At 41.2% G+C, this 14900-nt stretch overlaps 1 protein-coding gene across 1 annotated transcript in view; it reads right to left on the bottom strand.

The window, feature by feature from the left end:
• MAP3K14 (mitogen-activated protein kinase kinase kinase 14) overlaps positions 1-14900 on the bottom strand; it is a 45579-nt gene that overhangs the window by 11022 nt on the left and 19657 nt on the right. The window contains exons 6-12 of the mRNA XM_089532022.1: positions 12294-12431; positions 10047-10176; positions 8391-8522; positions 7850-7954; positions 4480-4643; positions 3020-3170; positions 1129-1458 (exon numbers count right to left, since the gene is read on the bottom strand). Coding sequence (XP_089388148.1) covers positions 1129-1458; positions 3020-3170; positions 4480-4643; positions 7850-7954; positions 8391-8522; positions 10047-10176; positions 12294-12431 — 1150 coding nt within the window. The remainder of the gene's footprint in view (positions 1-1128; positions 1459-3019; positions 3171-4479; positions 4644-7849; positions 7955-8390; positions 8523-10046; positions 10177-12293; positions 12432-14900) is intronic.

Genomic DNA, 14900 nt, shown 5'->3' on the forward strand with positions numbered 1-14900 from the left:
CATATTGGTACATTTTCATATACATAATGAGATCTCTCTGAGATGGGATCCAAGTCAAACCATGAAATTCATTTATGTTTTGTATATACCTCATACACATAGCCTGAAGGTAATTTTATGTACAACATTTTTAATAATTTTGTGCATGAAACAAAGTTGGTGCACATTGAACCATCAGAAAGCAAAGGTGTCACTATTTCAGTTACCCATGTGGACAATTCTGGATTTTGGAAATTTGGAATTCTGGATAAGGGAGACTCACCTGTAATGGAACTGTACCCTGCATCTCAGCCCATGAGTTACACTGAGCAGCTGCAGGGTGTGTGTTTGGATGCGGTGGGAGGGAATCATGAAGGAAGGAGGGGCTTGGGCACTTCAATTTCCCACTCCCACATGACTATCTTTACTTCAGCTCCAACATGAGACAAAAGTACACATAGGGCAGGGGTGAGACTCATGCCATCTTCCAGATGTTGTTGAACTGTAATTCACAGCATTCCTCACCATTGGCTATGCTTGCAAGGACTGCCAGGAGTTACAGTTCAACAACGTCTGTTAAGGCCACACGATTCCCAGTACTGTTCTAGAGGGAAAAGGTACAAAGGAAGATTCAACATCCACTGCAACTGCTTCTCTGCATAAAATGACACCCCACCCTGCTGATTTACAGCTTTGTGGTGCAAACTTTTACAACTGTAATAGCAACAGACACACCATCTCAATCCATCAGCATGCCATTTCTTAGATTCAGGAAAGATAATAGAATCTTGATACCATACAGCTCACTTCATGAGAAATCTTGGTTGCTTTAACACCCTGATATGCTTGATTACCTTCATGGGAAAGCTGTTTAGTATTTTGAGCTTCTTTTTTGGGTCCATTTAATCATCGTGTTCCGCTGACCCATCTGGATTCACTTTTCACATCAGGATTACATTCACCACCACCCCTTTCAAACTTAAAAATACCACATTTGCTTTCCCAAATTGTAAGAAACAAATACAAACACTTGAAAGTGAAAGGCTTTCTAGGGGAGTGGGAAGTTTCACAAATGACTTGACAAAACTAGATCATAAGATGTCCAAAAATGAGAATTTTAAAGAGAAGGATAAGTTGATCCATCATTACCGAACTCCAGCTGCTGAAGGTCATGTTCTAAGTTAGCAGTTTTCCATTCCATGAAGCTGCCCTTCTTGGTGCTGAGAGGAGCTGGGAAAGAAGGCTGAAGGGAGTCAGATGGCCACAGTAATTCCCTACATGCACTTGGGTGGACAAATTGGTTTCTCTCCATCAGGACCTGTAAGGGGAGTGATGGGCTGGGGCTTCTGACCAATGGCTTCATGCTACCAGGAGGTTCAAATGTTGGCAATGGTGGTTCTGGGAAGTTAGTTTCTTGCACCATCTGTAGGCATCTGGGTTCTCTGTATTCACCTCTCCAAGGACTCTTCAAGCCTCCCACTGCAAAAGGACAATGACAAAAAGTCAGATTACAAGGGGGGGGGGGGGAGTGGGCTGGAAGCAGCAATACTGTTCTTGAGTCATTGCCCAGGTTTACTTGAGGTGATTAATCTGCAAAATATAAAGCGAAAAGTCAGATCTTACCTATTCCCTATGAAGACCAATTAAAAAGAGTGGAAAATATGTCCTGTGACAAGGTTCTGGGTGCTGTGGTCCTGCAGCTACTCACCTTTGGCAACAATATAAATAAAATATAAATAAAAATATAAAATAAAATAAATATTATAGTACAATGGCAAGTGAAAAACTTGGCACTGCATATCATACAAATTCAACAGACAGTGGCAGAAGCTCTGTTGCACAACCTGCACACTGCACAATGACCACAGTCAGCCCAATGTACTACACTCAGGCAAGTGCACACAGTATATCACACACTCCTTCAAGCCAGAGAAAAATATTGTGACCTGGTATCTTCTTCTCCTTCTTTCTCAAAATGGTAGCTCTAACCACAAATTATCTCACAAACGCACTAAAAACATGAGACAAAACCAAAGCCTCACTGGGAGGGAGTAATATCTGGGCAAGAAAGCAAGAAAGATGGCTCAGTGGGTTGTCTTTGTGTGCTTTGTAGATGCAACACACCATGAAAACAGATTTATAATATCACATTCTAAGAATAGCAAAACAGCATAACCAATCCTGAACATGGAAAAGGGTTGGGTTTTTTTTTAAGGGGGGGGGATACAACATCCAATGTTCATGCAAGAGGGGAAGAATCTGGGAACTTTAGTCCTCAGAAAGTGACCAATGGAGATATCCTTCCAGATCAATAGATGGAACCAAGTTCCTATATCAAATTGTGTGTAAAGATAAGCAGGGAGAGTGATCTCATTTCTCTTCCTCCAGATGAAGAACTGCAGCTAGAACAAGAGCTGTCTGCTTGCCTCCTACTGGCCAGTAAATGGCTGCGGTAACACTCCAGCACTTGATGGCTGTCTTTTAGTTTGGACACTGCACAAGGAGATACTGAACAGCTTGTTACACACAGTCTCAAACCAGACATGTAACCCTGGGTTATGTACACATGTCAGTAACAGGATTCTGTTCACATTTTACAATGGGATATAACACCTTAATCCTCTTCCAACTCACTTTAGAACAAGTAGATCTACCAAACAATGACTTCTAAATAGCCCTATTAAAGTCAATCATACCAGCATTTCAGAGCAGTAAGAGCAAAAATCACATTGTATAGCAACAACTAGAGGTGTGTTTTTTTTACTGATTAAAGACCTGGAGTCACTGTGGTGTAGTGGTCTGAGTGTTGAACTAGGACTCTAAGAGACCAGGGTTTAAATCTCATGGAAATCCACTTGGGCTAGTCACACTTTCTCAAGCCTAAGAGGAAGATAATGGCAAATGCTCTCTCAACAAACCTTGCCAAGAATACACCAAGATTAACATTACGCTCACTGTAAGTCAGAAACAACTTGAAGAGATGCAAGAACCTGGATCCAGTAATCTACAGCTTTTTGAAAGAGACAAGGCATATTCTCACCATTCTCAAGTGCTGTGTTGGCCTTCAGTCTCAATTCTTCTGCTGAGGCACGTTTGGCGGGCTCCTTCTCGAGGCCAGACTTAATGACATGAGCAGTGGATGGATGACAGGAGGAGGGGATCTCTCTCAGGGGAGGTGGTTCTTTGGCTATCTGCAATGTAGAAACAAGGAGAGTACAGAACTGATGAGATTCAAGTAACAGCAAAGTCCCTCTAAGCAGACTAGTAAGTATCAGTCAGGAACGTGGCTGGGGAACCGTTATATTCTTAGGATGGGATGGGAAGTCCCACTAGGGACAAGAGGAAGACGGTAATTCTTTTCTACAGCAAGCTCCAAAAGGATGCCTCCCCCTACCCCAGCAGACAAGAAGCTTGCCATCTTCCTCTCTTCTCATTGTTGATCACTTATGGTTATATATAGGAAAAGAACTTTTCATAGAAAGTATTTTTTGCTTTAATATATTCCTAAAAATCAGCATCAGAGTAGAAATATTTAAATTAACACAGCAGAACCTGAGGCTTTCTGGTTGTTATTGCACTACAACTCACTGGCCTCTGGAGCTAAGACTGACAGGAGTGAGCCCAGAATCAACTAACAGGCCCCAGGTTACTCATTGTTGATTTAAACAAAGGTATGTTCATAAGACAGAAAATCAACCCTAAGAATCTGTTTTCAGATTAACAGATTTGTGGCCTATGGCTGTCTCTGAGTATATTCTCAATATGTGTTCAATGGTAATTGGGAATGAGGGATGTATGAAAATTAAAGAATTTCAGCTTTGCATACATAGTTTTGATGTATGTACATTTCACTTCTGGCATTAAAGACCCCACTCTGAAATGGATGTTAGCCTTTTTCCTCCTTCTACTTCATTTTTGAAAATTCCTTTGATTTTATCTTCACTGTGATAGAGATTAGACAACTATTCAGGCCTGAACTGACTTTTTCAGAGGTACTGGTAAATGGAATATTTGGACGTGTGTACGATTATAGTCGCCCCCATCTCAAAAAAGGTGGTGTAGAACTTTCAAAGATGTATAAATGGCAACCAATTGATCAGCAGGTTGGAGCCCCAGAACAAAAAAAATATCTACAACAGGTTTACTAACCTTTTCGCTATGTGGACCACTATACTGTTAACAAAAGCTTTTGCAGACCATTACATAAGCAAGCCATAAGCAAGGATTATCAACAATTATTCCTGTTATAAAGTATTACTCTATTCTTTATTGTAAATCTTACATTTCATGGCTCTTTGGCCTTAACATTTAAAGTTTTATCTTCTATGCCTATAATATATCTGTTGACTGAAGACACCGTTGATGCAGCTGATGAAGGATGCTCTTGACAATGAAAGCTCATGCCACAACAATTCTATTATTAAATAGGTCATCCACTAGAGCACGGCATTTCTTTTTCTTCTTTCTTTTTTATTTGCTATTCACTAACATGCAGCTTACCTTGAGACACAGAGGGTGATTGTAATATTGGACCCAAGGGTGGCAGCCATTCAGCAAATGCAGCATCATACAGCAGCTACTCCAGACATCCGCCTTGGCATCGCAGCGCTTTCCCATCACCACTTCAGGGGCTAAGTGCGTTTCTGTGCCAGGAACATATTCCCCTGGAAATGCAACGGGGGAGATCTGCTCTCTAAGGTCTTGGTGGGACCTGCTACATGGATACAACCATGCTCAGAGAGTTCTTAAAAGCTCCAGTGCTACTGCATATGATTTGGACCCTAAATGGAGACCTAGGACAATGTAGTGAATACAATAAAATGTAGTATTGGGAGCAAGCATCCAACATGATCTTAAATCCCTGCTCAGCTACAAAACTCATGGAATCTCTGAGCAAATCACGATCTCTCAGCCCAAATCTACTTCACTAAGGGGTGAAACAGACTACTCAGAAGAGGCAGCTTCAAGCCGCCCTCACCCCACGTGCCGCGGTCCTAATCTGCCTTGAAGCCAGTTGAAAAAGGAACAGCAAAAATCCGCTGCTTTTTTGGCTGGCAAAAAGCTGGCTTTTCCCACTCCACAGCAGTCTGAAGCCAGCTGCAAGCTGCTCCAGCAGTATGTGGCGTACAAACATCGCACCGCCAGAGCATCTTGAACAGCTGGGAGGTTTCAAGATGTTTTGGGGGCATGTGGTATCTAAATACCACATCCCCATGCCGCACATAAGTCAGCTTTACTGGGCCGTCTTTTTCAGCCCCATAATGGTACAAGTGCTCCATGATCCTTCAAAAGAGTACAAAGTTGAGGGAGAGCCCTGACCTCTATTTTTAGGACTGGCAACAGACTGCCTGGTGCTTTGTGAAAGTATCTCCCTTCCCCATTTCCATTTTCCTTCATAATAGTGAGAAAAATCTGGAGTGATTTCAAAGAAAAACCATTAAATATTCCCTGTTTTTCAGTCTGATCTTAAAACTTGTAAAATACATTAAGAATTATGGACCTAATAAGACTAAGTCTTTTACTAAAAAGAAAATATTTAATATCCTTTGTTCCAGGTACCGTATTTTCCGGCGTATAAGATGACTGGGCGTATAAGACAAGCCCCCAACTTTTCCAGTTAAAATATAGAGTTTGATGTATACTCGACATATAAGACTACCCCTCTTCCAATGCATACCAAATAAAAATTTAAAAAACTTTTAAACTTCAACCTACTGGGGGGGGGGGGGCTAGTGCCTACGTGTGCCGGCTCCCCAGGCCTCTGCTGAGGCCTGCAAAGCCTGCCTTGTGTGCAGGCAGCACCCTGGCCTACTATGGGCTGAGTTGAGGGGGCCCGGCACCCACACATGCCAGCTTCAGGGGGCCTCCTTGGAAGCCTGGGACTGCGGGAGCAGGCCGGGCACGCACCAGCTTCAGAGGGCCTCGGAAGGCCTGGAAGGCAGGAGGCCGGTGTTGAACGCACCAGACTGCGGTGCTCTCTTGCAGCCTGAGGAGGCTGGGCTTAACCCGGTGTATGAGACAAACCCCAACTTTTGACAAGATTTAAAAGGGTTAAAAAGGCTGCAGGTTGTTGCCAAAGGGTTAAAATTCTATGAAAAGACAGAATGCTTAAATTCCTTAAAGTCTGGGGACAAGCATCCACATCAACCAGAACCAATGAAGGGCAATATCCAACATCTAGCTAAGCCTTTGAACTGCCCATTGCATCTGCAGTTGAACCGAGGCCATGAATGAGCAATTAGTTTACTCTCTTCAGAGTCCAAGAATCAAGTACACACAAGTACCAAGGAAACAGAAACACACACCAGGTACAATAGGGCATTGGACTGTGGCTTGTGGTTTATGAAGGTTAGTGTTTGTGTATATCAAGGTGAAGAAAAACTGGTTAATAGCATCAAGGCATGTCAACTTGGGCATTTCTAGTCTTTCCAAAGAAAAGAGGGTTGTAAATTCAATGCTCTTATATGATACTTTCAGGTATTCAAATACAGATGTAATGAGTGCTTCCACACTCATACAAGCTGATACAATTCAAACTTTACTTCCATATTCCCAACACAGAATTAACAGAAGAGCATTCATGTGTTCCTCTGCAGTAAGCATCTCTCACTTTAGGCTGCTCTGTTTCAAACTTATTAGGAGCAATTGTATGTTGTATGCAGTTGTGAACTGCATCACAACAGCAAATGGCATCCTGTTAGTGAATTATGATGCGGCAAGTCATCATTACTACTCACGTTTTTGTTTTGTTGCAGATGTTGAAGGTCCACCCATGGAACAACCCCGCCCCCCAAAAAAAGTCATCTTGTAAGCAGCACAACTGGCCCCCAAAAGCCAACAACATGTTGTTGGAAAGCAGAGATAATCAGTAAGGATGTACGCAGCTATTTCTCTGTAGCTGGACGTCTGCAAGAACCATCTGTAAGGGCTTCCTGAGGACCCTCAGAAGTTTTTGCAGATACCTGTTGCAGTACATCCAGCTGCAGGAAAATAGGTGGACACATCCCTAGTGATTACTTCCTGCTCTCCAACAACGTGTAAATGGCCATGGAAGGGGAAGCTGCACTGCTTTCAAGCTGTGTTGGGGGAGAGATAGCTACAAAGATGTAACTATATCATACATGCATGTCTCTTGATGCAAGATCTCAAGAAGGGAATAGATGGCAATAAGAGTTTGTTTAATAAATTGTGTAGAGGAGAGAGGTACGAATCAGACATTCCCCAGTTCAAATCACACCTCTACCACAACTTCATTCAGTGGTCTTAAATAAGCCACATTTCTATTAGCCTCAACTGTTTGAAAAAAAAAGTAGATTAATACTATGTAAGGTTTTCAAGAAGATAATATATATGAAGCACTTTGAGCATTTTAGAACTTCTATTTCAATATTAAGCATTATTATTGTTCTTATTTTAAAAACAAAGGTCAAGTCCTTACAGTTGTAAGGAAGCATCTAAAAGTGCACAACAATGTTTTCTAAAATTTCAGGAGTCAAGGGATGGCTGAATAAAACTCCCAGTGGTTGGGAGATAACTTTTCAATGCTCTTCCATCTCATGGCTAGCAAAATGAGAATATGTTAATACAGAACAGCTAAATCTGCACATTTCATAAAGGCTGGATTCCAGCTATTGGGACACAGATTTTTGTTAAAAAAATATGGATTTCATACAGCTGTGATTATACTATTAGATAATACTGGGGAAAGAGAGTGACATGGTGTGGTTAGGACTGGGATGGTGTTGGATATCAGTACAAGAATTCTAATAGGGAGAGTAGACAGACAACCATACCTTGGATATTTTTATTTAAGGCTAGCTTTGGGAATTAAAAACAATGTTTTGGCCTTTTAGAATCTTCTGTAACATACCTGTCATCAAGTAATTCCCCATCTCATCTGGGTGAAGGTGAGCTGCATGACCAAAATCACATAGGACAGCATGGTTTCCATCACCAGATAAAAGAACATTGTCAGCTGATGAAAGAAAATATTATAATTATTACTTGCCACCAGAATACAAGTGTGTCACAATCACAAGACCTAGTTCTTCCCTTAGATGGTTAGCATACTGCTGAAGTGTACAATTTTGAACTCCAGGTAGAGCTTAACATGACTGAATGCTCCTCTATACAAGAACAAATCTAGGCACATCATCACAAATTAGCATATCAAAGAGAATATCCTCTTTAATGATTTTTAAAAATATACAACAGAGTATTCAACAATGAGATTTGCCAACTACAATCTAGAGCCAAAGACAAGCAGAAGTTGTCCATCTCAATGAGAAATGTAACAAACTCTCAGCAAAACAGTGCTCCTCACAAATGGCCTTTCAGGAGCAGCAGAAAATAATCCCACTCTGGGAAAAACATGTACCACCCAGAGGTCAATTCATTAACAATGCACATACCTTTTACATCTCCATGAAGGACATTGTGAGTGTGAAGGTACTCCAAGCCTTTTAATGTTTGGCCCAGATAATCAAGGGCTCTGTCTTCTGGCAAATAACCACACTGCTTAAGTAGCTGACCAAGTGACCCATCTGCAAGAAAGAATTACCACATTTCACTATAGTTCATTAAAGTAGTTATAAGTGGAGACCTATAAACATGTAAGTATTTTTAATGAATGATAATGATCTTTTCCAGTCTATGTGCAGTAAACTCACACAGTTTCTCTCTCTATTCCCTGAAATATCATTCCATCACTCCAGGACAGACTGCAACAACATACCTTCTGGTTCTCATAAGAAAAGCCCTAATGGATCAGGCCAATGGCTTATTCCCCCACAGTGGTCAATCAGATGGGCAGGACTGCCTTAAAGAGGAGGGAGTTAACTTGTTTTCTGCTGTTCCACAGACTAGGACCCGGAGCAATGGATGCAAGCTACAGGAAAAGAGATTCCACCTCAACATTAGGAGGAACTTCTTGACAGTAAGGGCTGTTTGACAGTGGAACAAACTCCCTCGGAGTGTAGTAGAGTCTCCTTCTTTAGAGGTCTTTAAACAGAGGCTGGATGGCCATCTGTCGGGGATGCTTCGATTGATACTTCCTGCATGGCAAGGAGTTGGACTGGATGGCCTCTTCCAACTCTATGATTCTATGATTCTAGGAAAAGAAATGAACATTCACCTTTTGCTCTCCTTAGAAATTCCCAATATTGAGATTAAATCTAGGGTAAAAAGATCAATTGTAGATGTCAGCCACAGGTTTTAGAAGGTAAAATGGAATGGAAAAGAAATTGACACAAGGAGAAAGCTAGATTTCTAAGGTGGCTTGCTTTTACTGATAAAAATGGAGGACTAACTCCAGTAAGCTGCCAATACTCCATCAAGTTTATGTCTCATCAAGATGCTGATTCCAAGAGTAGGGTTAATGCATGTAAAGCCTAGCTAGATCTTCAATGGTTTTCATCAGGTCCTGTGGGAAAAAAGAGCTACGTTTTGGAAGCATGGAATGGTGGGGGGGGGGGAGGAATAGGTACACTCAGATTATAGACTGTGAGAACCTCAAAGGTCTATTAAGGAATTCTCACTCTTTTTGTGAACAAAGAAGCAGCAAAGCCAGATAAGCAGACTTGAATGTTGGTTATTGACGGTAACAACTAATCTACAATTGAAACTAAAAAAACTTGATTAGTAGGTAATCTGGGCTGTACATCTGGGCTGAGTTGCCAGTACATCTGGCCTGAGTTGCTGAGGTTACTGAGTCTGAGTTTCAATGATAGACAAGAAAAATAAGGTTTAAGAAAAGGACTTGAATTCCATTTCTATCTCTTCCCCATTAAACTTAATAGTCTGCATTTTAAAGCATTGTCAGCATAGTGGGGATCTCACTCCAGGTATTTTGGCATTTAATAGTCCCATAAGGAGATGGGACTCCAGAAGTCACTAAACAACTCAAGTCAATTAACGTGTAAGCTTGCTTGAATGCTCATCTGGTCATCAACCTATTTCCAGGTCAGGGTTTGTTACTTTGCCTATGGAGTAGCTTATTAATCATTGCTGTTTAATTATAATTAAATTATTTTTAATCATACCACTTTCTGCTGTCATTGATCACATACCTTCCATTAGCTTCATGAAGATAGTAACCCAGAGGCCTTCTTTGACTGCTCCATATAATGGCAAGACATTGGCGTGCATCAATCCAGTGCATGATGTTAATTCCTCTGCACGGAAGTGTTCAATTCGCATCTAGAGAGTGAATAGTAACACAAAATTATTCATTTGATACAAAGATTCTCATTGGCTTGTAAGAGAAAACAATGGCTTCCACAGACTCATAAAGTAGTATCCTTTAGGCCAGTGCTTCTTAGGTTATCTGTTTTGGGAGATCAGCAATTATTTTTTTCCCAGTGGGCCAGGACCAACATCATATTCATGCTCACTGACGACAACTGTTTTTTTCTCTCCTGGAAACCCACCAGGGATTGGCAGTCAATGGCTCAGGAACTGGCAATGGTCCAGGTGTCATCATTTTGAGTAGCACCACTCTTGTCCAGCATCTGCTTCACTAAATGAAGTGAAGGGTGAGTTTGAATGAGAAGAAACCCTCATGCAGGATGAGGGGACAGAAGAAACTGAATGGATAGGTACAAAAGTGGAGGACTGGCAAAATGAAAGGAATGTTGCTGCCAGGATGTTAAGAGATGGGTCTATAGGCAATCAAGAAACCAAAAGGCAAGCCAAGTGTAGGAGAATCAAAGGCTGGGGGAAAAGTGAGAGGAAAGGCAATAAATTTATGAGAAAAAATGACTGGGGGTGGGATGCTTATAAAGCAAGAAAAAAGAATTGAGATGGCTAAGAAACTGTCTGGAACAGTCAGGGTAGATTTAAAAAGCCAAAGCTGACAAGAAATGAAATGCAGAGAGCTGATGAAACAGCTAGTAGAGTTGCAGTTTTAACAAAAAAGTTAAGATGGTGTTCATGAGAATCTTCAAAGAGCCTCCGAAAAGGAAAGGCTGTGGGTTTCTGGCAGGAAGCTGAGAGCCAAAGAAGCATCGGAAGATGGAAGACCAAGGAAACTATGAGGACTGGGGATAGGGAGCTGAATTTCAAAACTTTTGCTTGTAGGTCTCAAGTAAGTAATGGGTTGTCTGAGCAACAAGGATGGCAGGCAAGCAGGAATCTACAGGAAACCCAGTAATGCAAGCTAACTCTTCAAAGTAGCATTAAGATTACCATTTTTTCTTTGACACAGACATTTAAAATATAGTTTGTGTGTTATATGCAAGAACAAAAAACAAAAACCCACAGTTTTGGCCAAGAGAAGAGGAAGGTTAAAGTGAAAGCAGATAGTATTTAGACTGGACAAGTACAAAATCTGCTGAAGGAAAATATGAGTCACTTGCATGCTTGCTGCTGCATAATAATTCAAATGAGTCTGGATGAGACTATGAGACAGGAAGAAGGAGAACACAGAGAAGTGAGGAACAGATCTTTAAAGAAGGTGGCAGATAATTCAGTCTACAACCAGTGCCTTAAAATATAGCCACACCAGAGAAATACCATTCTGTCACTTGAGATCTCCACACTTCTCTCCCTACAGTTCACTTGGGCTCAGTTCCAGCATGGATGAAAGTGCTTGATGCAGTTTCGTTGTTGAAGTTAAACAGCCTTGAATCTGGACAGTACCTGAATGGGGGGCCACCCAAGAACCAGTTATGTTGGGGGAAAGCATGGATAAAGATTGATCAGCTAACACTGAAAGTGTTGAGCTAAGTATAACAGTGAGCTGTATAATCAAATTGCTGAGAGAAATCTCCCACGATCCCAGTAGCCCAAAAATGTCATTTCAGTTGTGTTGGGGAAAAGCATGAATATAGATACATCAGCTAACACTGAAAGTGATGAACTAAGTATCATAGTGAGCTATATAATCAATTCACTGAAGGACTTCTCCTGCAATCCTGGTAGTCGGAAAATGTCATTCCAGTTGCCAGATTAAAGACTAGTATTTTTCTAACTTTGTGCATCCACTCTGCTACCACTTCCTCTTAAGGGAATAATGTAAGCTTTTCGCAAAGGGCTGTCTTTTGGACTTTGTACAAGAGCAATCCTTCCAGCAAAGTTTGCTACACCCAACGCCTACACATGGCAGGAGATTCCAGTGTTTGGTGCAGCCATGGCAACGCCTTCTGCCTTGACCTTCACAGCCGAGAAAAACAAGTTGCTGCAGAGGCACAGCGGCAACTGTTCCAGCCGGCTGCCCTCAGCAGTTCCAAGGAAAAGGGAAGGAGCTTCCGTTTCCCATATCTGATTTTGCTTTCCCTCACCTCGCATACACTTGGGCTCAAAGACATTTGCATTACCTTTTTGGCTGCACACTGAAAGCCTGTCCCCTTGTCCTCCATTTTGTACACTTCCCCAAAGGATCCTGTGCCGAGCAAGCCTTGGCTTTTGGTCCAGTGAATGTCCTCACGGTATTCGTAGTCCACTGCTTTCAGTTTCTAAATAGTTAGAGAACCAAAAATAAAATAAAATAATAAATAAATTAAAGAGGTCTGTGAATGCTAAAAGCAGTATGAAGCAAAGCAGGGAGAGGCAGACATTTCAGAACTGAAGCCATTTTATCCCAGAAACCATTTTTTATATACAGAGGGCTCTTGGTATCTGCTGGGGATTGGTTCCAGGATTCTCCATGGATACCAAAATCCATGGATGGTCAAATACCATTAAATACAGTGACATAGTAAAATGGTTTCCCTTATATAAAATGGCAAACTCAAGATTTGTTTTTTGGAATTTATATATTTTTAAAATATTTTCAAACTGTGGATGCCTGAATCCATGGATACAGAGGGCTGACTGTACTGTAATGTAGTTTGAACACTGGACTATGACTCTGGAGATCAGGATTCAATTTCACCTACTGGGTGATCTTGGGCAAGTTACACTCTGGCAGCTTCAAAGGATGGCAATAGCAAATCAGCTCCAAAGAAACTTGCCAAGAAAAGCCTATGATAGTTGCACCTTAGGATCAACACAAGTAAAAAAATCACTTGGAGGCAAACAACAACAATGGGCTGGATGAGGACAACAAACTGAAACTGAACTAGAGAGAAAGCATGGATTGGTGGATCTAAGGTTTGGGAACTGATTTTAAAAGTTGGTCTAGTGGGCTCCACATTCCCAGAGGGAGGAGGTGCAATGTCTAGGAATGTTGGTAGATTCATAGTTGCCACTCAAGATTTAAGGTGTCCTTGTGGTTCAAGAGGCTTTTGGCTAACTTTGAATGGCCCACTAGTTATGGTAATTTCCTGTTTAGAGTCCTGCAATGTGCACTAAGCTGGGTTGCCTTTGAGACTGACATCAAAGCTGCTGTCATTTACAGGCTGTGGTTGCTAGATTATTGCCAAGGACAGAATATGTCCTTCTCTGTGGTGGCATCCCAGTTGTGGAATTCCTTCCCACTGGAAGCCCAATTGTCACCAACACTGGGATCATCTCAACACCAAGTCAAAACTTTGGCTTTTGAGCCTAACTGATTTTATCCAGGATGCACAGTCCTTATGGTTGTAGTATTTAAAACTGTAATATAGTTCTAAACCATCAAGATTTAACAGATGAACTATTTAATGTATTTTTAATCTTTTAAAATTATTGTTACTATTTATTGCTTTAAATCAATTTTACTGTAAACTGACCTGGGATCTTCAGATATAGGGTGAGGAATAAATATATTAATAAATAAATGAACACACAAAATACATTAAAATAACTGTGCTGGCTGCCAAGACACTTCCAGTTCAGGTTCATGATGTAATATTTGTGGGAATGCCTCTCACAGTAGACACTTGCCCAAGTAAAGAGGGCCTGCCATATCAGTGGGCTAGCTATCCATTGTTTGGAGCATCCGCAGCTAGCCCACTCCATATATGTCAATGGCGGTACATGCACATAGCCACGCCAAGGCAGCTGTGCACATGAAAGCTATGCCATCCATAGATTTATGTGGTCCCACAATATTCTGTACCTGGGGGGGAGAGGAAGCAGACTCCCACCAAGCAGGAGGGCCAACTATTAACATTTGCTATGGACACTCTCCTCTTTTCTCCACTGTACACTAGTGATGATAAAGCTTGATTTTTCAAGTCTCAATCAATGTTGAAAAGAACGAATCAAGTTTTTATCCAATAACTTTGGGATACTCAGGCATTTTTCTTCCTGCAGTGATGGAAAACTATGCAGTTGCCCCAGAAAACTGCATAGCCATCAGGAAACCATGCAGCTTCTCCTGAGAATTACAAAATTGCAAGATCTTTCAATCCGCTGTTTTAATTCCCTCATAAGTTTCTCAAGGGATCAGGAACTCCAAATTCTACCCCAGTCAGAAACTGGCAAATTTCAGTTCCACCTCTACTGTACACATTATGTGCAGATATGAGAATGGACCTGCTCAGTATGTCACCAGCTGCAAAATGTCCACTGCCAAGGCCTGACTATCACAGACACTTTTTCATTTTGGCTCCAGCTTAAGGCCTGGCTATTTCTCTAAGCCTTTAGACTCACTGACTTCAGATAATTTTGATTTATTTCCTAGGACATCAGTGCTAACTTTATAGTGATGAAGCTTAACAGTGGTTTGTGACTTATTGCTCTTTTATGCTTTTACACTGAATCACTCTATTGACCATACTGAAGCTTGAGATATATTGACATAGTGTGGGCTAGAACTATTCTAACAAATAAATAAATATCACAACCACAAAGCCTAAGAACTTGTTTTGAACACACTCTCAAAAAAAGCACTGTTAAGGGATGCTGGCCCAAAGATTTTTGAAGATTTCTCCTATTTGACCCTAAGATTGCCCATAAAGTATAAGATGTGGAAGAAATTGTTCCTTGCAGTGCATTTTTATACAACATAAAAGACAACAGATCCACCTCCGTCTTGCATGTCAATGTTGATTTTTACC

This window comes from Sceloporus occidentalis, unplaced genomic scaffold (assembly GCF_023333645.1).
Source record: "Sceloporus occidentalis isolate IW3139 unplaced genomic scaffold, rSceOcc1.0.p SCAF_7, whole genome shotgun sequence".
Classification (NCBI taxonomy): domain Eukaryota; kingdom Metazoa; phylum Chordata; class Lepidosauria; order Squamata; family Phrynosomatidae; genus Sceloporus; species Sceloporus occidentalis.